The sequence below is a fragment of the Somniosus microcephalus genome, chromosome 14, assembly GCF_052327205.1.
Source record: "Somniosus microcephalus isolate GS21.2 chromosome 14, FLI_Smic_1.0, whole genome shotgun sequence".
NCBI lineage: Eukaryota > Metazoa > Chordata > Chondrichthyes > Squaliformes > Somniosidae > Somniosus > Somniosus microcephalus.
Window position 1 is genome coordinate 73615955 of NC_141000.1, and position 27580 is coordinate 73643534.

At 50.6% G+C, this 27580-nt stretch overlaps 1 protein-coding gene across 1 annotated transcript in view; it reads right to left on the reverse strand.

Annotated features, from left to right (window-relative positions):
• The window catches only part of LOC147107560 (amine oxidase [flavin-containing] B-like), a 238634-nt gene extending 212038 nt beyond the window's left edge, over positions 1-26596 (reverse strand). Inside the window, 1 exon segment of the mRNA XM_086006682.1 lies at positions 26387-26596. Coding sequence (XP_085862808.1) covers positions 26387-26435 — 49 coding nt within the window. The 5' untranslated portion in view covers positions 26436-26596.
• Between the last annotated feature and the right edge of the window lie 984 nt (positions 26597-27580).

A 27580-nucleotide genomic window follows, 5' to 3' on the forward strand; every position in this document is an offset into this window, starting at 1 on the left:
GAGATTCTGGTATTAAGTGATGACTGGGCCATCGCAATTGCCTGGTCCGATGGGAAGACATGTAGTTTCAATTTCGCAACAATCTGTTCCTTAATGAAACTATCAGTACTTCCTGAGTCAATTAAGGCATCTAAGGTATGCACTTTAATTGAAACTTTTGTGGCTGCATGAGACAGGTTCTGTGGGCAAGCAGCTGTAATTGGTGTCGTTGCACAGAGAGTGGCTAAAACTCTCGGTGTGCTTCTTCGGGAGAGAGCTCGAGAGGAAGCTTGATAGGTCCTAGCTGGAGCATCTTGATAGGCCCTAATTGGGGCAGTTCGGTAGGCCTTAGCTGGATTGGCCCTCGTAGAGGCCCTTGATAGGCAAACTTTAGCAAAGTGTCCTTTTTTCCCGCAATAACTGCAGATTGCATTGCGAGCAGGGCAGGTTTTCCTAGGGTGAAAAGCATCTCCACAAAAGAAGCATTCCTTCCTAGATTGCCAAGAGGCTGCTAAAGTGGGGTCGTCCTCCTCTTCTTCATCAGAATTATAAGAATTAGATTCCCCCATGATAGGGTTCACCTGAGACTGCTTGAATTGTCTGGTTGCAGCTACAGCAGCAGATCGAGATCTGGGCAGCTGATAGAGGTCTGCATTTCTCTTTGCCAAATCCAGTGAACAAGCTAGGTCAAAAGCTTTTTGTAGCTCAAGTGTTTTACTTTCTAGTAGACGCTGGCGTATAAATGGAGAGGCAATCCCGCAGATGAAAGCATCACGAATCATTTCTTGGCGGTACAGCTCAGCTGAGGCTGCCTGAAAGATACAATCTACGCTGAGCCTGCGAAGTTCTTGCAGGAATTCGTCAATTGATTCCCCTGGCCCTTGTCGGGCTGTGGCCAGTAGATGTCTAGCATAGACCTCATTTGGGGTCTTCGCATACAGTTTCTTAAGTGCCCGAATCACCTCTTCGTAATTATCCCAGTCATCAACATATTCGAACACTTTTGGGGTCACATAATTGACAAGTATCTTCAATTTAGCAGGAGCATCCGCTTTACATTCATCCAGAAAATTCTCAAAAGTACGATACCAATGCTTCCATACCCTGCCAGCTGCTGGTGTATTCGGGTCCAAGTCCAGACGAATAGGTCTAAGGATTTTCTCCATGATGGGTGGTTCCCTGGATCCTTAACTTCCGAGTTTGTCTGAAGGTCCAGTATTTGTCAGTGTAAATACTAAGTTACTTAAATTGATGTAAGAAAAAGGAGACTTACCATCAAGTAACTTTAAAGTAAGCTTTAAGTAACTTATAAACACACTATATACACAAGAGAGGTCTTTACCATGCCTCTGGTAGAAGCCTCTTACAATACTGAACAGACCAGTATTTATACCAGTCCAACAGGAAGTGACATATGACAGGAAGTGAGGTATGTACACAGTTCATAGGTCATAGTTCACAGGAAGTGATGACATAACTTCCCGGAAGTTTATAATTTTTATCACAGGGACTGTGTGTACTGTTGCCAAATTTGCTGATGATACAAAGGTAGGTGGGAAAGCAAGTTGTGAGGAGGACACAAAGGGCTGGATATTGCCAATGGGGAGCTTTTGGAGGCGGGACTCCCACTTGTCGGGTTTCAGTCCCGCCTCCATCGACTTCTGGCCAACCCACGCTATTTTCCCTTGAGTAACCTTGTTAAGCCCGCCCAGCGGGTTTAGCATGCCAATTAAGGGAAAGCCGGTGACAGAGAACGTCAGCGTATGACGTTTCATCTGTCCAAAATTTGACAGATGAATTGTCATCGTTTGACAGCTTTGAGAAGCTTTCAAACACTGACAATCTCTGTTGTTTGATGAGTCCTTGTATTCAAGACTCATCAAACCTATTCTGTGAGCAGAAATCAGATGGCTGTTGCATCGGAGAATGCAGCAGCCATCTGTCATCTCTGCCGGTGAGATGCCAGTTCCCCAACTGTTGAAGCCTGCAGGAAGAAACAAAGGTAAGTAAACATTTTCTATCACTTTACACTCAACTCACATACTTACCACTCCACACTTGCACCCATCACTCACCTCTACAGCGCACCCCTCCGACCCCCGCAGACCCTCTGCTAACCTCTGTGACCCTGACGGGGTTTCCCCGACGTCTGGAAGCCTGCACTCGCAGGCGTAAAATGGGGATAATCCTCTTAATTGCCTGCTAACTACCTGTTAACAGGCAGTTAAGTGGCTGTAATCCCTCTCCCGCCTCAGGGAGGCGGCTCCCAGCGCGTGTTGGCTACCCGCCTCCTGGGAAGATGGCATGTGCCAGGGTTGGGGGCAGGATGGGCACCCGTCCCCAGATTCTGCCATTTTCCCGGCAGTCCCGCCTCCAAACCGGCCTCCCCAGGGCTGGCAAAATTCTCCCCAAAGAGGTTAAGTGAGTGTGCAAAAATTCGGCAGATGGAGTCTAATGTGGGAAAATGCGAAGTTATCTGTTGTGTATGTACCTTTAAGAGAGAACTACTTTTACAGCTCCTGTATACTGTAGTACCGGCAGTGACCACACCTGTATATAAGCTTTGCGCATGCCTCTGTACCCCCAGTCTTGAGACTACCCTCCTCCAGTAAACACCTGTTATTTGTTAAGTTACAGCCTCCGTGTAGTTATTGGAAAACATCATACCTTCAAGATCACGGATCTTACATTATCCACTTTGGTAGGAAAAATAAAAATGCTAATTATTATTTAAATGGAGAGTGACTACAAAATGCTGTGGTACAGAGGGATCTGGAAACACAAAAGTTAGCATGCATGTACAGCAAGTAATTAGGAAGACAAATGGAATGTTGGCCTTTATTGCAAGGGGGATGGAGTATAAAAGTAGGGAAGTCTTGCTACAACTGTACAGGGCACTGGTGAGACCACACCTGGAGTACTGCTTGCAGTTTTGGTCTCCATATTTAAGGAGAGATATACATGCATTGGAGACAGTTCAGAGAAGGTTCACTCGGTTGATTCCTGAGATGAAGGGGTTGTCTTATAAAGAAAGGTTGAGCCTATACTCAATAGAGTTTAGAAGAATGAGAGGTGATCTTATTGAAACATAAGATTCTGAGGGGGCTCGACAAGGTAGATGCTGAGAGGGTGTTTCCCCTCGTGGGGGAGTCTAGAACTAGGGACATAGTTTCAGGATGCGGGGTCGCCCATTTAAAACAGAGATGAGGAGTAATTTCTTCTCTCAGAAGGTCGTGAATCTTTAGAATTCTCTACCCCAGAGAGCTGTGGAGGCTGAGTCACTGAATATATTTAAGGTGGAGATAGACAGATATTTGAGCTACAGGGGAGTCGAGGGTTATGGGGAGCGGGCGGGAAAGTGGCGTTGAGGCCAAGATCAGATCAGCCATGATCTAATTGAATGGTGGGAAAGTGCTGAAAAATGCACCAAAAAATCTAAATTTTCTGGAGAGGTAAGCTACCACCAAGTCACCTAGAAATAAGCCTTCAACAAATGCATCCCCCTTCGAGCTTTTATGTGCTTATGTTTTATTTTTCTCCTTCCTATACAAGCAAAATAAAATGTGGGCTTACATTAGAACCAAGCCATGTCTCATTGCACTTGCAGTGTAATTGATTTTTTTCACCCATCATAGATTCAAGGCTGTTTTTGAGTTGTCAGATTTTCTGGAAGTGTGTCAACTTATTTGAAGCTATTGATCAAATTTTACTGGTACTCTAGGTTTGTACCTATGTATCTGAACCATCCAGAAAAGAAGGTCCTACATTTGATTCGTGGCCAATGCTGAATTAGCTGGTTTCTAGCATGACCTGAAGTGGAGGATTTAAACAGTTGCCATAGTATAGTCAGAAACAAAACACTTGCATAATTCTTCACATCAGAAACTACAGGTTTTACGGGCCTTCTGAATCCTAAGATCAATCGACTACTTGGAAACCACACCCTTCGAGGCATTTCTGGGAGATGTGATCAGGCACTATATAAATGCAAGCCATTAAAAAAATATTTTACGGAAGGGTTGGTAAGAGTCATTTTATTTGCTTTTCATCTCTCTTCTCCCCCCAACATCCCCCCCCACCCCGCAACACCCCACCCCCCACTCCACCACCAGTCAAAATGGCTGCTGATGACAAAATGTGATTGGCACATAATGACATCCATGCTGGAGCATTAAATGACAGTAACCCAATTACTGGAGGATTTTGGGTGATTCTATGAATAACTGGTCACCAGAAAAATGATATAGTTCAGTAAATTACCTTGGCATACTCAATTTCAACTGAGGCTGTTATACATATTGACCTGTCTGTCTACTGGTGTGGCCACAGATGCCATCCCATATTCAGAGGGCCTGATTGGGGTAGATGAACCACGCCTGCCCAGATCGTCTGGTGGATGCTGGAACAGCACCCAGATGTTCCCACAGGGGGACCCCCAAGGCCTTGGAAAGGCCGAACAAAACAAGAGACCATCTGGATCCAAAAGGAGCATTTGGAAACATTTCAAAGGTAATCAATGCCATCCAGGATCATAACTTTTACTGCTGCTGCTTCACTCAGCTGATAAGGGCAGAATTTTGTACGGAAGCCCGAGAACGCCCCCAGACTCACCCCTTGACATAGGGAGGGCAGGCGGAAGGTTCTTCCCACAGTTCCCCTACCAGAATTTAAAGGGGGGATTAGAAATGGGGTAGAGATTATGGGGGAATTTTTACTTACCGATGCACTGGGAGCGGTAGTGCATGGGAAACCTGGAAGTCTGAGTTTCCCCGCATGCTGTGGCAGTTTAACTCCACAGCGTGTGTCTTAGTCATTGACAGGTTCCCTGCCCCGAAGTCTTGGCTTCCAGTCGGGCGAAATACGTTCCAGAGGAGGACGCAGGACCAGGTAGGTCCGATCCCCGATCCCGGTGGGGTGGAGGGTCCGATCTCAAGGAGGGTCCGAACCCTGACCCCGGGACGGGTTCAATCCCAAGGAGGGTCTGATGGCCGACCCCAGTGGGGGTGGGGGGGTTAAATCCGTGGCTTCCACCCTACTTAACATATTTAAGATGCCAACCTGGGGATGCCCCTCGAATTTCTGGCCATTTAACCTCCACCCCCACCGTGCCCACACCCACCTGCTCACCCATGTTAAAATTCCCTCCTAAATGCATTTCATTCCAATTTCATGGCCCCCGGGTGGAAATCACCTTTCCTGCCCTCTCCAGTCTCAGGAACTTCAGGGGCCAGGATTTTTTTTTTTTAAGGGAAACCATCACAGAAATAGTGTAAATGTTTCAATACTACTTAGACAGTTTTTTCTGCTTGGAAATATTCCAAATGGAACATTACAGCTTTAATAATAAAAAACCCTGAAAGGTAAATCCTACAATCTGTGTTATACAGATTCAAACCAGAATTCAAAATCAAATTGTAAGGTCGGTGCTGTTTGGAAAACAAAATATAAACTCCTTAGGAGGTGAATCAACAATCTATGAATTCTGCACACCAAGGCACCGAAATAGAAGTTCAGCTCTACCTGTAATAAAGGTCTGTTACAAATTATAATTGAAATTTATCCCATTGCTTTACAACAAAGAGAGGACTGAATTCAGAGGGAGAGGTTTTTTGTGAAATGGTCATCAATACTGGGAAATTTGGTATAAATTCATGAACAACAATAAATATTTTTATCCAAGCATTTTCTGTCTCTCCTATTATGGAGCCTAAGAGCAATATTTTCCTCTTTTAGCAGATTACAATTTTAATAGCTCCTATCCTGTAGAATTTAACAGAACAAATTTTAAATATATTTTGGACCCAGCATAGCTGCCAAAAAGCTGCCAAAAGGTGACCTCAAGTTTACCACTGTACCACATGGAGATGGGAGGAGATCTTCAACAAGTTGCAAAACCTGAAAGCAAATGACCTACAGCACAGGGAGAACTGGGCAAGAAAAGGAACAGGTCTTTGTTTGCACATAAATATAGACATAGTTCATTGGCAGGAGCTGGTTCTCTGGAAGCTAAAATGATGAAATCACCTAGTGCACATCATATTAAACACATTCTGAGCTGTGCGTCATAAATTATCAGCATGTCCATAAACTACAGAAATATTCCATAGTTCATGCCTAGAAAAAAATAACCAAATGAATAAATCACATAGCCTGAAAAGGAAAATACTGAAACTGGCCTACTCACTTTAACGTGGCGGTCAAGTGTCGATGGTATTTGTCAAGTAAACTTTGTTCAAAGATAAATGTAATTCTTCTATTCAAAAATCAGAAGAGCAACTGAGAAATTCTGCATCTAAATCAAACTGAGACAATACAAATTCTACTACATTTCCTTATGCATTTCCAACAACTATTAATGACAAGAGGGGAGGAAAATTATATCTTTCCCCGGATTGGATGGCATTGATTTAGGCATTAATCAGACACTATCTTCAGTGGACAAACATTAACACTGACAGCAAGTTGACGGTTTAATCAAAGGCTAGGAATTACTTCTGGTGGTATCAGTGCATAAACTTTAATATGCTGATATGAAGATTCCTCTGGCCATTACTTTAATAGATTATTAACACGTTTAAAATAAACAGGTTAACACCCCCATTAAAACAGCAGACAGAGTAATGTCTTACAAATGTGGTAAGTGTTTGTACACTAAAATCACTAACAGTAGTTTTGAGACTCAAATCATCAAGATCTGGTACTTAATCTTTCTAGCTAAACATCCCAAGATCTGGTTAGCTTTCCTTCCTACTGCTGCACACTCATTGTTGGTTTCAGTGAGCTACCTGTCAATACTTATGTTGTGTCCTACAGCTAGAGCTCACTGTTTGTTCCCTTCCATAGTCTCATTACACTCCATTTGTCCACATTAAATGCCACTTACAATTTATCAGCCCATATTCCCACACCTATCCAGATCCTTTTGGTTTGCCTATTCCATATTGTTTCCCTCCACCACGCGCGCCACCCGCCCCCCCCCCCCGCCTCCTCCAAAATAAATTGGTGTTATCTCCAAACTTAATCAGTTTTGTTTGTTTCTAGCTTCAAATAATGCATATACACTGCAAGTAGCGATAGTGATAGTCCTGCTCACTGTGGCATCCCACCAGTGACCCCACAGCTCCATTCAAAACCACCCTTTGCTTTCCCTGGTTTAACAAATGTTCAACCTACTTCAGAAGCTTGCATTCTATTTCATGCCTTGTGGGATGACTACTTTATGCAACAAAGTATCAGAAGCTTTGCTGAAATCTAAATATAGTAAATTCACAGAAATTCTACTGTTAACAAGGTCTGTCATTTCCTCGAAGAACTCCCATCAGTTTGTTAGGCAAGACCACTCTCCATAAATCCATGCTGACTCCTCTTTATTACACCATACCTATCGAGATGTTTCATTATCTTCTCATTCAAGATGCCTTCTAATTCTTTTACTCACAAATATTAGGCTCACAGGCCTGTAGTTCCCTAGATCATTCCTATGCCCCTTTAAAAAAATGTTAGTTACTTTCTAACCCTTGGGCGCTACTCCTGTTTCTAAAAGTTCCCTAAAGATAGTAGCAAAAACATGGCCAATTTCATGGGGCGTTTCTTTAAGTACCCTTATAAAGCCCAAGCTTTGTGATTTGTCTTCCTTTATTTTCATCAGCCAATCTGAAATTCCGATTTTATTTTAGGCATTCCTCCGGCCACAAGAAACTCAATTTTTGTGTTGGGAAGACTGCCTGGAAGTTCCTCCATTATCACAGAAAATAATTAATTTAGTATCTTTGCTATCTGGTCACTTGATATCATGTAACCTTTGGAACCACCATTTTTTTTAACCTGCTTGCTGTGAACATATATTTATAGAAATGCTTGACGTTGCCTGCAATCCGAACCTCATTTTCTATTTTAGCTCTCCACCAAGTTCTTAGCATCCTTTCCTTGTTTTTATATTTATCTTGGTTCATTGCGCTACCTGCAGCTTTATACTGCAGGAACAATCTCTTTTTTGCCCTTATTCCCCACGTTATTTCCATTGTTGCCCTCCCATCTCATGTATAATTCATAAGGTTTTGGCCTAAAGGAACTTGCTACTGGCCCGACTGCTTATGCTTAAAATTAATATTCTTTCTAGATTGCTATACTTATTTGCAGATACCCCTGACTTATGATCCATGCATCATCTTTGAAGAACTCGATTTTCCAGATTACCAATTTCTGAAGAAGGAAAAATGACCATGAATGGCTTTAAGTGATATCGAGCAAAAGCATCAACTTGTCAACTTGTCACTTCCATTATATTCTGGCATAGATTTGCTTCATGCAAGAGTGGATCGTGTGCTGTGACTGTGTCCCATCACATTAGAATATTTAAATTGGTGCAGTTGGGAGCCGGATTTAAATTTAACACTAGTCAAACGGGTTTCCCAGGGCTTGGGAAACTCAGCAGCTAAATGGAGATGGGAGCAGCCGAATCAAGCAGGCAAGTACTTTTTATAGCATTGCTTGTGACCCAGGATTGGAGCAGGAGTGCTCCCCCCAGCCCCTCAAACAAACCTTTGGCTGATTGCGGCCTCTCCTTGCTGCCACAGTCAGATGAAACCACCCCCCCCAACCCCAATCCCTCCCTGACCACTCTCCCCACCCAGCCTTATGCCCCGCGATCTTTGCGGACTTCCCCCTTCAACCCACGATCCCTCCTAATTGCCGGTCCGACTCCCCAACTGCGCCCCCCACCCCCTGCCAATGCCTACAATCTTTGCTGAGTTCCTCCTTCAACCCACGATCCCTCCCAATTGCCGGCTGAACACCACCCACCACCACCCCCTGCCCACCCCCTGATCTTTGCCGATTGCCAGGGACCTTCCCAAACAGTCCCTGGCTGTTGCCTTCTACCACAAGCTTTCCCGCCTGGCAGTCAGCCAGCCTTCAATCTGGACGGCTGCCGGGTGGGAAACGGAATTAAAAAATGATAAATGAGGTCATACATACATAGGATTACATACATATGTTATACGGCACAGAAACAGGCCATTCAGCCCAACCAGGCCATGCTCCACTCGAGACTCCTCCCGGCTTTCTTCATGTGGACGTAAAAGATCCCATGGTACTATTTCGAAAAAGGGCAGGGGAGTTATCCCCGGTGTCCTGGCCAATATTTATCCCTCAACCAACATAACAGAAGTAGATTATCTGGTCATTATCACATTGCTGTTTATGGGAGCTTGCTGTGCGCAAATTGGCTGCCGCGTTTCCCACATTACAACACTGACTCCACTTCAAAAGTACTTCATTGGTTGTAAAGCGCTTTGAGACGTCCGGTGGTCATGAAAGGCACTATATAAATGCAAGTCTTTCTTTCTTTCTTTCATTTAAATCTATCAGCATAATCCTCTATTCCCTTCTCCTTCATATGTTTGTCCAGCCTCCCCTTAAATGCATCTATACTATTCGCTTCAACCACTCCCTGTGGTAGCGAGTTCCACATTCTCACTACTCTTTGGGTAAAGAAATTTCTTCTGAATTCCCTATTGGATTTCTTGATGCCTATCTTATATTGATGGCCTCTAGTTCTGCTCTTCCCCACAAGTGGAAACATTCTCTCTGTTTCCACTCCATCAAATCCTTTCATAATTCTATAGACCTCTATTAGGTCACCCCTCAGCCTTCTTTTTCAAGAGAAAAGAGACCCAGCCTGTTCATCCTTTCCTGATATGTATACCTTCACATTTCTGGTATCATCCTTGTAAATCTTCTCTGCATCCTCTCCAGTGCCTCTATATCCTTTTTATAATATGGTGACCAGAACTGCATGTAGTACTCTAAGTGTAGTCTAACCAAGGTTTAGCATAACTTCCCTACTTTTCAATTCTATACCTCTAGAAATAAACCCTAGTGCTTGGTTTGCTTTTTTATGGCCTTGCTAACCTGTGGCGCAGCTTTTAGTGATTTGTGTATTTGTACTCCCAGATCCCTTTGTTCCTCTACCCCACCTAGACTCCCACCCTCCAAGTGATAAGTGACCTCCCTATTCTTCCTACCAAAATGTAATACTGTGGCGGATCGCCACCTAAACGGGCGCAATCCACTTTTCCGTCCATGGACAATAAATCGGGCACCTTGCCTTTAAGAAGCATGCTGCCTTTAAGGCATGACAAAGGAGCGGGCGTCGCCCTCAGTGTGTACTCAAAAGCGCGGGCGTTGCCCTCAGTCTGTTTTCGGGTTTAGCAGAGAGAGGAGCTGAGGCAGCCATCTCTCAAGAGAATGTAATAAAAACCATGTGTTCCTCAGATCGGTTCGGCCTCCATTCGTGTTCCGCGGCAGCCTCAACATTGGTGACCCCGACGCTCAGAACGTATTCCAAGCACTGCAATGGTGGACACGAACGCAGTTTCCGTGAAACTGCCGGAGTTTTGGGAAAACCAGCCCGAAGCCTGGTTCCTCCAAGCTGAGTCCCGATTCCGGCTGCGACACATCACCACAGATGGGACGAAGTATGACTACCTCGTCGCATCACTCGGTAGCTCCACAGTCACGAAGGTCTGGATAGCGCTGCAGAACTCACCAGAGGAGGGCAAGTATGCACATCTTAAGGCCGCACTCCTTAAAAAATTTACGACCTCGACATACCAGCGAAACTGCCGCCTCCTCGACCTTCCAGGCCTCGGTGACGCCTCACCGTCAAATCTCCTCTCCCACATGCTCTCACTCACCGACGAGAGCCCACCTGGGTCCCTCTTCCGCACGCTGTTCATCCGCCAGCTACCTCCCAGCATCCGCCCAGCGATCGTGGCGTCCGGCCTCACGGACCTAGAAGCCCTGGCCGACGAGGCCGACAAGCTGCTGTCCGCTCACTCCAGCCGCGACGTCGCTCCGGACCTGGCAGCCACAGCCTGGGCGCGCCCCTCACCGGCCACCACGCCCAGCCACGGGGCCCACGGGGCCTTCGCGCCCCACAAACCCGGGCTACTGTTACTACCACGCACGGTTCGGCGCCAGGGCACAACGGTACACACCTCCCTGCTCCTTCAAGTCCGCCCCCGTACCAGCCCCCGCGATGGCCATGGGCCACACGGGCTCCCTGCTGTACGTCACGGATGACAAAACCGGCCGCTGGTTCCTGTGCGACACTGGAGCTCAGCACAGCATCATCCCGGCCTCCGCCCTCGACATCCAAAAGGGCGAACGAGGACAGGCGCTGGCTGCCGCTAACGGCTCGGACATCCGGACGTACGGCACCCGCACAGTCACCCTCGACCTCGCTGGTCGCCGCTACCGATGGGAGTTCATCACTGCCAAGGTACTCTCCCCTCTCATCGGCGCAGACTTCCTGTGTGCCCACGGCCTACTGGTAGACATCCCTCGACACCGCCTCGTGGACATGAACACCATGTCCCCCATCCTGGGCGCCATGGCCCCCCGTCAACCCGCCGACATGGCGTCACAGTGCCACGCCCGGGCCACGGATGACTACTCGGCACTCCTGGCCGAATTCCCGGCCCTCACCAACCTGACCTTCTCCGCGGAGGTCGCCAAACACGGGGTGGAACACTTCATCCCCACCACAGGCCCCCCAGTGTACGCCCACGCCCGCAGGCTGGACCCGGCCAAACTGGAGATCGCGCGGACCGAGTTTGCCACTATGGAACAGCTCGGCATCATCCGCCGCTCCAACAGTCCCTGGGCCTCCCCACTCCACATCGCCCCCAAACCAGGCGGGGGTTGGCGCCCCTGCGGGGATTACCGCCGCCTCAACAATGCCACCACCCCTGATCGGTACCCCGTGCCGCACATTCAGGACTTCTCGGCTGGACTGGCCGGCCGCTCAGTCTTTTCCAAAGTCGACCTGGTGCGTGGCTACCACCAAGTCCCCGTCCACCCCGCGGACGTCCCCAAGACGGCCGTAATCACCCCCTTCGGGTTTTTCAAGTTCCTGCGGATGCCCTTCGGCCTCAAAAATGCGGCCCAGGCATTCCAACGGCTCATGGACTCGGTCCTTCGGGACCTGAAGTTCCTGTTCGTCTACCTGGACGACATCCTGGTAGCCAGTTCCTCCAAGCAGGAACACCTCGAACACCTTCGCATCCTGTTCGGGCGCCTCAGTGACCACGGGCTCATCCTCAGCCCAGCCAAGTGCCAGTTCGGCCTGGACAAGATCGACTTCCTCGGCCACCACATCACCCATGCTGGTGCCATTCCCCTGCCCACCAAGGTGCAGGCCGTCCAGCAATTTCCCCGCCCCACCACCATCAAAGGACTCCAGGAGTTCCTCGGGATGGTGAATTTCTACAACCGCTTCATCCCCAAAGCGGCGTCCCTCATGCGGCCCCTGTATGAAGTCCTCCGGGGCAGGAGCGGCAAGATGGCGGTCGAATGGACGGCAGACGTATCAGCCGCCTTCAACTCCACCAAGACCGCGCTCGCCGACACCACCCTGCTCGCGCACCCACGGCCCAATGCTAGAGTAGCGCTCACCACGGACGCCTCTGACCACGCGGTCGGCGCCGTGTACGAGCAGTGGGTCGACGGCGCCTGGCAACCACTTGCCTTCTTCAGCCGCCAACTACGCCCCCCGGAGGTCAAGTACAGCACCTTCGACCGCGAGCTCCTCGCGCTGTACCTGGCGGTCCGCCATTTTCGGTTTTTGCTGGAGGGCCACCCCTTCACTGCGTTTGTCGACCACAAACCCGACATTCGCAATGGCAAAGACAACCGACCCCTGGTCCGCCAGGCAGCAGCGCCAGCTCGCGGCAGTGTCCGAGTTCACCACAGACATCCAACACGTCTCCGGCCGAGACAACGTGGTAGCCGACTGCCTCTCCCGCCCCGCCATCCACGCCGCACACCTGGCAGTCGACTACGCTCAACTCGCAGCAGACCAGCTCACGGACCCTGATCTGCTCTCCGCACCTACCAACCTACCAGGGCTACGCCTGGCCGACGTCGCCTGCGGCCCGACCGCAGTCACGGTCAAGTGCGACATATCCCTATCTCAACCTCGGCCCGTCGTCCCAGCGTCCTGGCGCCGCCGGGTATTCGAGATTCTCCACAACCTCTCCCACCCCGGCGCCCGCGCATCCATCAAATTGGTAGCCAACCGCTTTGTCTGGCGCGGCCTTCGCAAGGATGTGCGTACTTGGGCCAACTCCTGCCTAGCCTGCCAACGGGCCAAGGTGCAGCAACACACGAAAGCACCCCTCGAGGAGTTCACCGTCCCTTCACGTAGATTCGACCACATCCACGTGGACATCGTCGGGCCCCTGCCGCCGTCGCAAGGCCACACGCACTTGCTGACGATCGTCGACCGCACCACGCGCTGGCCCGAGGCAATTCCACTGACCTCTACCACCACCGCCGACATCGCCAGAGCCTTCGTCAGCACCTGCGTCGCACGGTTCGGCGTCCCTTCCGACATGACGTCGGACAGAGGTCCGCAATTTACCTCTGAACTCTAGACCGCCATCGCACGCAATCTCGGGGTGACCATTCACCGCACCACAGCGTACCACCCCCAAGCCAACGGACTGTGTGAGCGGTTCCACAGATCCTTGAAGGCATCTCTTCGAGCCAGCCTCCAGGACGGCGCCTGGACCGACCGACTCCCGTGGGTCCTCCTCGGCCTGCGCTCCGCGGTAAAAGAAGACCTCCACGCATCGGCAGCAGAGCTCGTGTACGGCCAGCCGCTGCGCGTACCCGGCGAGTTCCTGCCCACCGCCACGACACCCTGGTCAGCCGACCAGCAACGCCACGACTTCGCCTCACCGGCGCTACAGTTCGCCCCGGTGCCCATTGCCCGGCACGGCGAATCCACCTCACACGTCCCGCTAAGCCTGCACCAGGCACGGTTCGTTTTTGTCTGGCACGATGCCCACCGTGGACCCCTTCAACCCCCGTACGACGGGCCCTACAAAGTGCTGCAGGCTGGGGACAAATTTTTCGACCTACAAGTGGGCAACAGGACTGAAAAAGTGTCGGTTGACCGACTCAAGCCAGAACACTCGGAGCCCGGTGAGCAGGTCCCAGTAGCTCGTCCACCGCCACGCGGCCAACCTGCCCTCAAGCCAGTACACCCGGCTGCTCCACGCCCGGCCGTTCCACGTCCACCGGCGTCCTACAAGAGCCGCTCCGGCCGGCCCATCAGACCACCGCACCGTCTCGTCCACACCTCCTAAGCGGATTCTGGGGGGAGCTGTGTGACGGATCGCCACCTAAACGGGCGCAATCCACTTTTCCGTCCGTGGACAATAAATCGGGCACCTTGCCTTTAAGAAGCATGCTGCCTTTAAGGCATGACAAAGGAGTGGGCGTCGCCCTCAGTGTGTACTCAAAAGCGCGGGCGTCGCCCTCAGTCTGTTTTCGGGTTTAGCAGAGAGAGGAGCTGAGGCAGCCATCTCTCAAGAGAATGTAATAAAAACCATGTGTTCCTCAGATCGGTTCGGCCTCCATTCGTGTTCCGCGGCAGCCTCAACAATACCACACATTTGTCTGTGTTGAATTTCATTTGCCAATTATTTGCCCATTCTGCAAGTTTATTAATGTCCTCCTGTAATTTGTTGCAGTCCTCCTCAGTATTGACTATCCCCCCCCCCAATTTGATACCATCCACAAATTTAGAAACGGTGTTTTTGATTCCAAAGTCTAAATCGTTAATGTAACTTGTGAACAACAGTGGTCCCAGCACTGATCCTTGTGGAACACCACTACCCACCTTCTGCCACTGTGAATAGCTACCTTTTACTCCCACTCTCTGCTTTCTTTCTTGAAGCCAGCTAGCAATCCATTCTGCTACTCGTCCCCTGACTCCACATTCTCTGACCTTATTCATTTGTCTATTCTGGGGTACCTTATCAAAAGGTCTTTTAAAAATCTAGATAAATTACATCTACTGCATTACCCTTGTCTGCTCTCTCTTTTAACGCTTCAAAAAATTTAAGGCTGGTCAAGCAAGATTTTCCCTTTTGAAATCCATGCTGACTATTCAGTGATGCGCCTCAATAACTTCAAGGCTCAAAGTTAACTGGATAAAACAAGGCTTTTATTAGCAAAGAAAGATGCCTGTGTCTTCACCTAGCTTCACCTAGCATTCTGCTGTTCTGCTGCAAGACAAGCCTGGGCTTGTCTTAAGTAGGGCCAGGTATGGGCGGAGCCGACACACCCAATGGGGAGAAAGGGGGCGGTGCACTATATACAATACAAGGTAAAACACAGGAGCAGGCAATACAAACACAGGAGCAGGCAATACAATATATGTAGTTAAATACAGAGTCTGATGAATGACATATTTCATCACATTCATCCCTTCTACAGATTTAGTCTGTCCGGGGGTGTGATAGTCCTCTGTGACCGACGTAACGGTTGCGGTGCCGCGGGTGCCGGCTGGGTGTCCCAGGTGACCTCCTGGGTCTCTGCCGGGGGCGCCACCGGGGTTGTTGAAGGAGTAGGTGGTGGGGGTACCGTTGGCTGGTGTTCTTCCAGGGGTGATGAAAGAATAGTGGGTGGAGTGGGTGGGTAATAGTTGTTGTCGTTGTTGCTGTTGTTGTTGTAGTCATTGTTGCTGTTGTTACCGGCTGGGGCGAGGTCTTTTATGGACACAGTGTCCTCCCGTCCGTCGGCGTGCCGGACATACGCATATTGTGGGTTGGCGTGGAGCAGGTGCACTGGCTCCACGAGAGGGTCCGTCTTGTGGCCCCTCACATGCTTCCGCAAAAGTACCGGACCTGGGGTGGAGAGCCATGACGGTATGGATACGCCTGAGGTGGATTTCCGGGGAAACACAAACATTAGCTCATGAGGCGTGGCATTAGTGGCGGTACACAATAGTGACCGTATTGAGTGGAACACATCTGGGAGGACTTCCTGCCAGCGGGAGATAGGGAGGCCCTTGGTCCTTAGAGTTAGAGTGACTGCCCTCCATACTGTCCTGTTCTCTCGCTCCACCTGACCATTACCCCGGGGGTTGTAGCTGGTGGTACGGCTCGTGGCAATCCCCTTGGACAGCATGTACTGGCGTAGCTCTTCACTCATGAAGGACGCCCCCCTATCCGTGTGGATATAGCTTGGCATTCCGAACAGGCAGAACAGGCTGTTGAGGCATTTAATGACCGTGGCGCTGGTCATGTCTGGGCAGGGGAAGGCGAATGGAAAACGGGAGTATTCGTCCACAATGTTCAGGAAGTAAACACTGCGGTCGACGGACGGGAGGGGGCCCTTGAAATCTAAGCTAAGCCGCTCAAAGGGCCGTGTAGCTTTGATTAGGTGGGCTCTATCAGGGCGGTAGAACTGAGGCTTGCACTCAGCGCAAGTGCGGCAGTTCCTGGTCAGAGACCGGACTTCCTCAATCGAGTAGGGTAAGTTGCGGGACTTTATGAAGTGGAACAGCCGTGTGACCCCTGGGTGGCAGAGGTCATTGTGGAGGGTCTGTAGCCGATCCCCGGTGGCGTTGGCACACATCCCTCGTGAGAGGGCGTCGGGGGATTCGTTAAGGGCCCCCGGCCAGTATATGATGTCGTACTCGAAGGTGGAGAGCTCGATCCGCCACCTAAGAATTTTATCATTTTTAATCTTCCCCCTCTGTTTATTATTGAACATAAACGCTGCCGACCGCTGGTCGGTAAGTAGGGTGAAGCGTTTGCCGGCTAGGTAGTGCCGCCAGTGGCGCACTGCCTCCACGATGGCTTGGGCCTCCTTTTCCACGGAGGAGTGTCTGATCTCGGGCCCCTGGAGGGTCCTCGAGAAGAAAGCTACGGGCCGCCCCGCCTGGTTGAGGGTGGCCGCCAAGGCAAAGTCAGACGCATCACTTTCCACTTGAAAGGGAGTGTTCTCGTCCACTGCCTGTAGCGTGGCCCGCTCAATATCCTGCTTAATGCTTTTGAAGGCAGCATGGGCCTCAGCAGAGAGCGGGAAAGAGGATGCTTTCAAGAGGGGGCGGGCTTTATCGGAGTAGTTAGGGACCCATTGGGCATAATACGAGAATAACCCCAGGCACCTTTTCAGGGCTTTGGGAGTGTTGGGCAGGGGCAGCTCCCGTAGGGGGCGCAATCGGTCGGGGTCTGGTCCGATTTCCCCATTCTCCACCACGCTGCCTAGTATGCAGAGGCGCGTGGTGTTGAAAACGCACTTGTCCTCGTTGTAAGTGAGGTTGAGTTTTTGTGCGGTTTTCAGAAACCTCGCGAGGTTTGAGTCGTGGTCCTGTTGGTTGTGGTCGCAGATGGTGACGTTGTCGAGATAGGGGAAGGTTGCCTGCAAGTGGTGGTCATCGACCATGCGGTCCATCTCCCTCTGAAAGACCGAGACCCCATTCGTCACCCCAAAGGGGACTCTGAGGAACTGGTAGAGGCGTCCGTTTGCCTCGAAGGCGGTGTACGAACGGTCCTCTGGTCTGATAGGGAGCTGGTGGTACGCTGACTTGAGGTCGATAGTGGAGAACACCCGGTATTGGGCGATTTGGTTCACCATCTCGGATATGCGGGGTAGCGGGTAGGCGTCTAGTTGGGTATAGATTTTGACTGTTTGACTATAGTCAATCACCATCCGCTTCTTCTCGCTACCCCTCACCACCACCACTTGGGCGCGCCACGGGCTGTTGCTGCGTTCAATAATGCGGTCCCTCAGGAGCCTGTCTACCTCGGTCGCGATAAACCGCCTGTCCTCCCAGCTGTACCTCCTGCTTTTGGTTGCTATTGGCTGGCAGTTAGGGGTAAGGTTCGCGAATAGCGAAGGCGGCTTTACCTTCAGGGTAGCCAGACCGCACACTGTGAGGGGCGGCTGGGTCCCACCGAAATTGAGCGTGATGCTTTGGTGGTGGCACTGAAAATCCAGGCCCAAGATCACGCTCACACATAAATCCTTCATAATTAACAGTTTAAAATTATTATATACAGTGCCTTTAACGGACAATCGTACCGCGCAGTAACCCGCAATAGTCGATATCTGGGTTTTGTCGGAGAGATCATGCCCTGAGTAGGGACTATAGTTAGAGAGAGTCGTTGTACCAGACCAGGGTGAATGAAGCTCTCCGTGCTCCCGCTGTCAATTAAACATTTAACCTTGCACCCGTTTACCTCGATGTCCACCATCGATTTGGATAGTGGGTGCGGTCTGGACTGGTCCACTGTGATCGACGCCACTGTAGGGCCCTGATTGGGACAAGATGGTGGGCCACACGAGGCCGGGTAAGATGGCGTCCACGATGTCTGCTCGCGAGATGGCGGACCCCACGAGGTCGGACAAGATGGCGTCCCAGATGGCCGCTCCCACGGCGCGCACGCGGCGGTGGCGGGTTTGCCTGCGGGGTTCCCTCTGCACACCTTCCCAAAGTGCCCCTTCTTACCGCACTTATAACAGGTGGTGCCTTTCGCCGGGCACAGGTTCCTGGTGTGCTTCGGCTGCCCGCAGAAGTAGCATTTGGGGCCCCGATGCGTCACGGCGGTCGTAGGGCTTCTGGGGGGAGAGCAGGGCCCCGACGGTGTTGGGCTACCGGGCGGGGAAGATGTCTTCCAACATGGCGGCGCCCTTGGTGCGTACGAGGCGGCGTGGGCCGCGCGGCCTGAAGAGTAGGAGTCAGAGTTCTTCTGAGCCACATCCAGCGATCGCGCTGTGTCCACAGCCTGTGTCAGATCTAGGCCCGTTTTCTCTAGCAGTCTCTGCCGGATGTAATTAGAGCTAAGGCCTGCGATAAAGGCATCCCGAATAAGCTCGTCTGTGTATACCGTGGCTTTCACGTCTTTGCATTTGCAGTCTTTGCCAAGCACTTTTAGGGTGACTAGAAAGTCCTCTAGCGACTCTCCGGGTCGCTGTGTGCAGGTAGCAAGCAGATGCCTGGCGTACACCTCGTTGGTAGGCCGCTGATAGTGGGCCTTTAGAATGTTGCAGGCATCCAGGTAGGTGGCGGCGTCTTGGATGAGTGGAAAAACCCGGTGGCTTACCCGATTCTGCAGGATCCCGAGTTTCACACCTCCGGTGGCTTTAGAGGCTGTGACGGCTTCGGAGTTGGCCATAAAAAATTCCAAGCACTGGAACCAGTGTCCAAACCGTGCCGATGCATCCGAAGCATGCGGGTCCAAATCCAAGCGTTCCGGTTTCAAAAGTTGATCCATCGTTGAAAGTTTGCTAATAAAATTGATGCGCCTCAATAACTTCAAGGCTCAAAGTTAACTGGATAAAACAAGGCTTTTATTAGCAAAGAAAGATGCCTGTGTCTTCACCTCGCTTTCTGCTGTTCTGCTGCAAGACAAGCCTGGGCTTGTCTTAAGTAGGGCCAGGTATGGGCGGAGCCGACACACCCAATGGGGAGAAAGGGGGCGGTGCACTATATACAATACAAGGTAAAACACAGGAGCAGGCAATACAAACACAGAAGCAGGCAATACAATATATGTAGTTAAATACAGAGTCTGATGAATGACATATTTCATCACATTCGGTATTATACTTTTTGTTTCTAGGTGTTCTACTATTCTCTCCTTTATTAGGGATTCCATTATTTTTCCTACCTGACGAAGGTCCTGCCATTAAATTCAGCAGGACCTTCCCATACCCGGGATTTGCAGGTCCCCCCCACTCACCGCAAACATCGGGGCCAATGTCTCCGCATGATATCATAGATTGGCAGCATGTAGATGAGGAAGAGCAGGGGGCCAAAGTTAGATCCTTGGGGGGCTTCAGAGATAGCGGTGTTGGGCTGGGAAGAGAAACCAATGCTAAGATGCTCTGGCTACAATTTAATAGGTGAGTGGAACCAAGTGTGGCAGTCCCACTCAGCTGTAAAACGGAGGAGACATTGGAGGAGGATGGGGTGGTCAACCGTGTCAACCGCTGCAGACCGGTCAAGAAGGATGAGGAGGGATTGTGCACAGTCACAGAGGATGGCATTGGTGACTTTGATTAGGGTCATTTCAGTGCAATGGCACAGGCGGAAACCTGAAAGAGAAATTCAAACATGGAATTGTGGGTGGCCTTTTTGAGCGGGTTGATGATGAGATTTTTGAAAAGGAGGAGACAGTACCTGAGGAAAGGGAACCAATTACAATGTCAGCTAGCATGGGATCAAAGACTGGAAATTGGGCAATCAGTAGTTTAGTGGGAGTTGAGAGAGCAGAAGGTGGGTCATGGACAACATGAGCTCGGAGAGGGCATGAGGGGGGATAAAAACTAGAGAAAGATGCTAGTTGAGGGTTAGGGGAAAGGGGAACCTTAGGGTAAGTTTGGCTTGGTGGGCAAGAGGAAGGGTGTGGGGTTGCAGCAGAAGCAGCTGAACAGATAGTCTCATTCTTAATGAAAAAGAAGTCCATGTGCTTTACTTAGGCTCCTCTGGCAAGCCTGCTTTCAAAGACAGCAGATTCAAACTACATTGTCACCTGTATATACAGTGCTAATCCCGCTGCCTTTTCTTTTCCATTTGAAGTCAAAACAGAGAAGTGGATTATATGACAGAGGTATAATATATTATTGTCTGCTCTTATAGCCTGTGAAAAGTATAACGGTTCACTTAAAGAGGAAAGTAAGTCTACAAGCATTTTTAATCAGGTTTTCCCCCATTTTACACCATAAAAAGAAAAATCTGGTTTGACATTTAAAAAAAATCAATTCCTGTTGGGAGGCATGTGTGGTCAGACCATCCTCCCTCCTAGACCACTCCATAGAAAGCCAATCTGGAGCCAAGGGACCTGCAAGTTCATGCTACTGGTTGTTTACTCTGAATCCCCAAACAATTGCATAATTCCCATGGATCACATGCCTCTGGATGGGGTCTCAGGCTGCACCCTGGACTGACAGAATGCAGGTTTGCACTCTTAATCGCCTACACATTGAGATCCCAATAATGAGAATGCATAATTAAGTTTGGTGTGATCCACTAATCTAAAACAAAGTCTGTCTTCATTCTGCAGCCATTGCATATTGCAGTAATAATGTAGTGCTGGTTTTTAACTGAACTGCAATGCTAATTTTAAGAATGGAAATAATTTTTAGGAGCAATTCATGGTGTTTCATAATACTTGACACTGTTTAAGGGTACAGATTGTGAAATTATGTTAATTGAAGATTTATTTGCGTCAGACCCTATTAAAAATGTTCAGAAGGCAGAAAGTCGAGTACTAGTTGGGACACCTCGATTCAACTGTGTGAATGGATTGTCATAAAGCGGTTACACACATGGGCCTAGAAATTGGGTATAGCCCCGCTTGAGGCGTTAGAACTGGCGCTGCGCAAAGTTTATAGCCAAACGAAACTTATCGCCGCCTGGCACGATATTGGGTTGCATCGCCCCCAAAGATGATTGAGGCGCGAATTCAGACGTTGCACGGGCCTCCTAAGGCGCAAAACTTCCGGCGCTACCCAATATCGGCGCGGACGGACGCAGCGCAGGTGATCTCAATTACCGATAACCACGAGACTTCCAGGCGCCGGCCGGCTCTTAAAGGGGTGGGTCAGTCAGCCTCAGCTTCCACACTCATCGCCCTGTAGGCCTCAGAATCGGCGCACGCCCTTCTCTGGCGCAAAAAACTTGGTCAAGATGGAGAAGGTGAGACAGAGAGCAAAGCGCTTCAGCACTGAGGCTCTGGAGCAGTTGGTGGCCGCAGTGGAGCGCCGTCGAGATGTTCTCTATCCTGACAATGGCAGGAGGCCGAATCAAAAGGACTACTGCCAAGCTTGGAGGGATGTTTGTCAGAGGGTCAACTCCAGCAGCATGGCGACCAGGAGCCCTGTTCAGTGCAGGAAGAAATTCAACGACCTCACTCGGGTCGTTAGGGTGATTGGTGTTTATGCAAACTTCTGATTCCCTCCATCTGCACCTGACTTCATGGCTACAGGGTGCGCGATGCCCCAATGGCCATGTGTCAGCAAGCACCCATGGCCCTTTCTGGGCACACACATGCACATTTGACTCAAGGCGTCATGTAAAGGCTCTTGCACCATGGGGGGCATGAGATGATCACTCAGGGCATCATGTAAGGGCTCTTGCACCATGGGGGGCATGAGATGATCACTCAGGGCATCATGTAAGGGCTCTTGCACTATGGGGGGCATGAGATGATCACTCAGGGCATCATGTAACAGAACTTCCCCTTCTTTCCCCTGCAGTCCAAGCTGGCGACGATTCGCAAGGACCAGCTTTGAACCGGTGGAGGACCTCCACAAGTGGTCACTCTGACGGATCTCGAGGAGAGAGTGCATCAGATTCTTGGAGGACGTCTGAGTGGTCCTGTTACCACTGCAGCTGCCGACCCCATTGTCAACAGCGATGGTAAGGATCTCACCTTTTTCAGCTGTTTCCTTCCACTTGGTCCCCTCGCCAGCATGCTTTCTCACTGTGGAGCCATGTCATAGTCTTGCCGCAATCTGGCATGCCTTGCTGCCAACCTGTCCTTTTGCAAAAGCCACTCTTCGACCTCCCTGCTTTCAGATGCTGCATCACCAGCTCGGGGTCCGGGCCCTGAAGCTGCCAGTGCCAGTGGCTCCGGAGGCGAGGATCAGCAGGAAGCCGCACCATCCGTTCCAGCCGCAGGGGAGCCAACACATTTGCAGGCTGGGGATAGTAGCTCCCTGGAGGGGAGGGGGGGGTCTCTGATGAGGAGCCAGTTGCCGGAACAAGCGGCCTGCATCAACGCAAGGGGGGTAGGCATGTTCGGGCACCGGCTCCCCGGAGGGCGAGGCAGGGAGTGATGACTACTGCACAGAGTGCAGAGGAGGTGTGTAGCCTGGCTGAAATGAGCACCCAGGCCCGGCTCAGGCACACTGAGCTTATGGCTGCAGTGGGGAGGATGCCTGTCGATAGAAACACTGGCAAAAAGTGTGCTGGACTTTGGCGCTGCAATGGAGAGGACTGTCCAGGGCTTCAAGGCCGCTATGGAAAGGACTGTTCAGAGCTTTGGACAATCCCTGGAAAGGTCTGTCCAGGGCTTGTCCAAGGCAGTGGAACGGACTGCTCCGGCCTTGTCCGAAGCAATGGAGAGAACTGTCCAGGGCTTCTCCGAAGCACTGGCACCTGCCACACAGGTCCTCACTGCTGCCACGCAGTCACTTGCTGGCCTTGTCCAGACCCAGATTGAGGCAACGCGAACTCTCACTGCTGCCACCCTATCTGCATCAGCTAGGATCACCCCGGGCCCTTCCAGTACCACACGAGGCCAGGAATCAGTGGAGCAGTCGCTTGTGGCGGTGGAGCCGAGCCGGTCTCCTCCGAGAGCCAGTGTGTCATCCGACCATGGTGCAGGTGTCCTCTCTCGGCAGGTGACCATTGCTCATGCCACCGCTGGAACGTCTGCAGTGCAGCTGCCACCACCTGCAGTGCGCACTGCTTCCAGCCATGGCCAGATCAAGCAGCCAGCCTCTGCACCCTCCAAGCCCAGAGGTCGTCCAGGCCGTCCATCAGGGGCTTCTGCGATTCCAGGCAGTCACCAGGCGTCCCCCAGCCTTGACCCCGCCACTGGGGTTCAATTACGTAGGAGCAGCAGGGAGGGAAGGGGCCGACCGCGAAAGAGAAGTCGGTCTCCATCAAGGGGCCAGCAGTAGAGGGAGTTGCTGAGATGTTTCTTCCTCCAAATTCAAGGACGCCCTCACCTGTTGTCATTGTTTGTGATGGTTTGTTTAGTTTTGCGGCTTTGCCAGAGAGTTGACTGTTATTTTGTTAGTTATGGTTTCTGTTGACATGACGTTGTTATGCTGGAAGGAAGCACTTTTTTGACAATAAAGAATTTTTTTTATTTACAATGGTACTCGTAACTATTTACACTCATGGTGGACTTCCTAGGCTTTGAACGATCCGAAGTGCGCAGGACGAATGACAGCCATCATTCCGTCAGAGGGGCCTAGAACCGAGTCCTTATGAGCCTCTGACGGACGGCCCTTCCACTTTCAGGAGCCCTCCCATCTTCCTCCTCCTCGTCCGCATGCTCCTCCTCCTCCTCCACCTGCTCTTCCTCCTCCTCCTCCCCCTCCTCGTCCGCCTGCTCTGCTGGACCTTGAGGGTCGGCTGGCATTGGCTGGGTTCGTCGAATGGCCAAGTTGTGGAGCATGCAGCAGACGACGACGATGCGACCCACTTGCTCCGGCGAGTACTGCAGGGCTCCCCCCAAATGGTCCAGACAGCGGAAACGCTGTTTGAGCACACCAATAGTGTGCTCGACCATGTTCCTGGTCGCCTGATGGCTGCTGTTGTAAAGCTCTTCTGCCGGGGTGGCGGGCAAACGGAGTGGGGTCATGAGCCATGGGCAGAGAGGATAGCCGTTGTTGCCCAGAAGCCAGCCTCGTGGGTGAGCCGGGCCCTCAAAAAGGTCAGAAACTGAGGTCTGCCGCAGGATGAACGCATCGTGGCTGCTCCCAGGGAATTGTGCGTTGACTGCCATTATCATCTGGCGGTGGTCACAGACCAGCTGGACATTGAGGGAGTGGAACCCCTTTCGGTTGCGGAACTCCTCTGGATTCTGCAATGGCGCCCGCAAAGCCACGTGTGTGCAATCTATGGCCCCCTGCACCATGGGGAAGTCCGCAATAGCAGCGAAGCCCTGCACGCGCTCCGCCTGCTTCTCCAGGGTCACAGGGAAGGTGGTTAATTGACGCCTCCTTCTATAGAGGGCAGCTGTCACTTGCCGGAAGCAACGATGCACTGCAAATTGTGTTATATTCGCAATGTCCCCAGTGGCTGACTGAAAGGATCCGCTTGCGTAAAAGTTCAGGGCAACAGTCACTTTGACGGCAGCCGACAGAGAGGTCCTGCACCGTAGTCGCAGACACTGCTCCTCGGACATGGTAAGGTATGACACCTGCTGCCTGAAAACCCTCGCAGCGTATCGTCGGATTGGCCGACCTCCATTGCCCCTCCTCCTTCTGGCCAATCCCGGCCCTCTCTCCTGCCGTCTCTGTGCCCCTTCCAAGTGTCTGGCCATGAGGACGTTCCCCTCCAAAGCAGCTCCCATTGCTATGCCAGACGGGCAACACGCAGTAATGTTTAGCGCTCCAACTGCTCCGGACAGGCCTGCAGGTCCCAAGTCTTCGAAGGCTAAATCCGAAAAATAGTGTGCAACAGTAGTTCACCAACTCTCTCCAGCAACGAACAGAATGAACAGGCCAAATGCCTGCAGCTTTTATACTAGAGCTGTCCCCTTTAAATAGTGCCCCCCGACTCCGAGAAGGGCCTGGGAATGTTCCATCCAACTGTCACTAATAGTGCCAGGCAGAAAGGTTCCGGGCGCCACCGAATATCCGGTCAGGGGCGCCAAAAAGGCGTTGCACACTGAAATGACGTCATTAACTGCCTGCGCACGCGGGCGCGCGCTAAATGGATACGCAATATGGGAGGTGTTGCTATCTTCATTGCGCCCGCCCGAACATTGGGTAACACCCCAATTCTTGGCCTCTTTAGGCGCTAATCGCTGGCGCAACCAACCGAATTTCTAGGCCATGGAATACAATTGGAAAGGTCTATTGGTGTAGATTCTGTATCAGAACTTCACAAACTACAGAATAACATGTTCTTGATGATCACATTCGGTAGCAAACCCATGATTGAAGAGGTTATGCTGTTCGGTTCTGTTTACGCTGCTAGATTTTTGCTTTCGAGAACCTGTTGATTATGGGAGTTGACTCCAACTCTGTAGATGAAACCAATAGCAACATAACTGGATTTTAAAAATGCAACTCGGCATTCAGCCCGTTCGTTCCCCCCACTAAATGCTAGTACAACAGGGGAAATCGTTTCGACGCAATCTACAAGGATGTGCGGTTAGAAAGTACGAAAATCAAGTTTGATGAATTATTTCTTTGATATTAAAATAATTATTGGTATTGCGGTTTCACGCAAAACTAAATGTGATAACAGTGTGTGACAGTCAAATAGTGTAACATATTATTGCACAACCGCAACTCAAAAGGCCCGCATTAAAGCACAGAACTAACAAAAACACAATACAAATCCCGAGGATACAGTGATTAAAAAGCAGTGAAGCGGTGGGTTAAAAATTACACCAAGAAGGCGCACTATTGGCCGCAGTCCCTCGAAATAAAGATTTGAATAAAATGGTGCAATCCGTTACTCTTTTGACAGCTGTTTATGGTGTGGTGTATAAACACATTATCCTTCATTTAATGACCATGTTGGGAAGAACAAAATCCAAAATTGCTGAAATGAGAAAGCGATATTTGTGCCGAAGGGAGATGCTGGCTCCGCAGACGAGTTTCAGTCTTCTCAAGATCTTTCCGCCCAAGGGCTTCAGGAGGAATATCAACAGCCGCTCAGCACTGACCTTAATCTCACCCTTCAAAATAAACCCTATCTATTTTTTGGCAACTACTGAAAGACGCACCTAGTACAGATGCAGATAGCACTTCGTTTCACATCCATTTCAAAGGGGTTTGTTTGCACTTTTTTTCCATTTGCATCTAATCGCTTTTACACCAAAGCGATTTTAGTGAAGTTGAGACTGACCTGAGATGCCACCGCCGATGATAATCACGTCACATTTGTTGCTTGTCATGTTGCCGCCACAGCTGAAGCTTCCTCCTCGGTATCGACACTCAACCGACTCGCGGCGACAGGGGCCGCGCACGGCTATAAACCTCTGAGAGGTCCCGTTCGTGCAGCTCCGCCTCTGGGATCGTCACTCCGACCCCAGCGTGCAGCTCCGCCTCTGGGACCGGCACTCCGACCCCAGCGTGCAGCCCCGCCTCTGGGACCGTCACTCCGACCCCAGCGTGCAGCTCCGCCTTTGACCCTTCCGCTGTTGCTGTTAATTGCCCCCCCCGCCCCAGCTGATCTTCCTGCAGCTCAGCACGTCCTCTCCCCCACCCTCCCCGCAAGATCCAAATCGTTCAGATACTGGTTGTTAAAAGTGTTGCCATTCAATTTTAGGCATTGCAAAATATTGAAAAGTGTACAATTTGTTTCTAAATTGTCCAGCATGCCCCAGAGTATCACATAAGTCTCGACCAGCCGGACTCCAGACTTTTCCTTTGGTCATCAGTCAGGTCCTCGACTTTGGTTTTCTCAGATTCCTTCCTAATGTGCCTTGCCTGCACAGACACGATGGGCAGAATGGCCTCCTTCTCTGCCGTAAATTTCTATGATTCTATAATGGACTTTGTTTTAACCATGGATAGATCTGAAACGTTAACGCTGTTTCTCTTTCCACATATGCTGCTTGACCTGCTGGGTATTCCCAGCATTTTCTGTTTTTATTTCAGATTTCCAGCATCCGCAGTATTTTGCTTTTATTTTAACCATATATACCTTTCACTAAAGTTTGTGCATAAAATCAAATTTTCCACGCGTGCATGTATTGATTGCTGCTCCAGACACCAGCTCCCCCTCACCCCGTCTTTTACAGATAGTAACTGACAAGACTCGAGACCCTCCTGCATGGCCTACTCTCCTTCTCCGTTCTAGGCATCTTTTGCAATGGTTTCCCAAAATAGCAATATCAACTATCTCATCCACTTCTCCGATCGCATAGCCCACCCGTCCCATTTCCCCTTCCACTCTCCATTTCATCTGTTCCTCCCATTGACGCCCTCAGTGTGCACCTATCTAACATTATCTATACCACCTGGAATGCTGATTTCTGTGCTGGTGCTTGGAAAGGTATGAATGAGTGATGGTGTATCTTCAGAAGGGTTGTTCCCC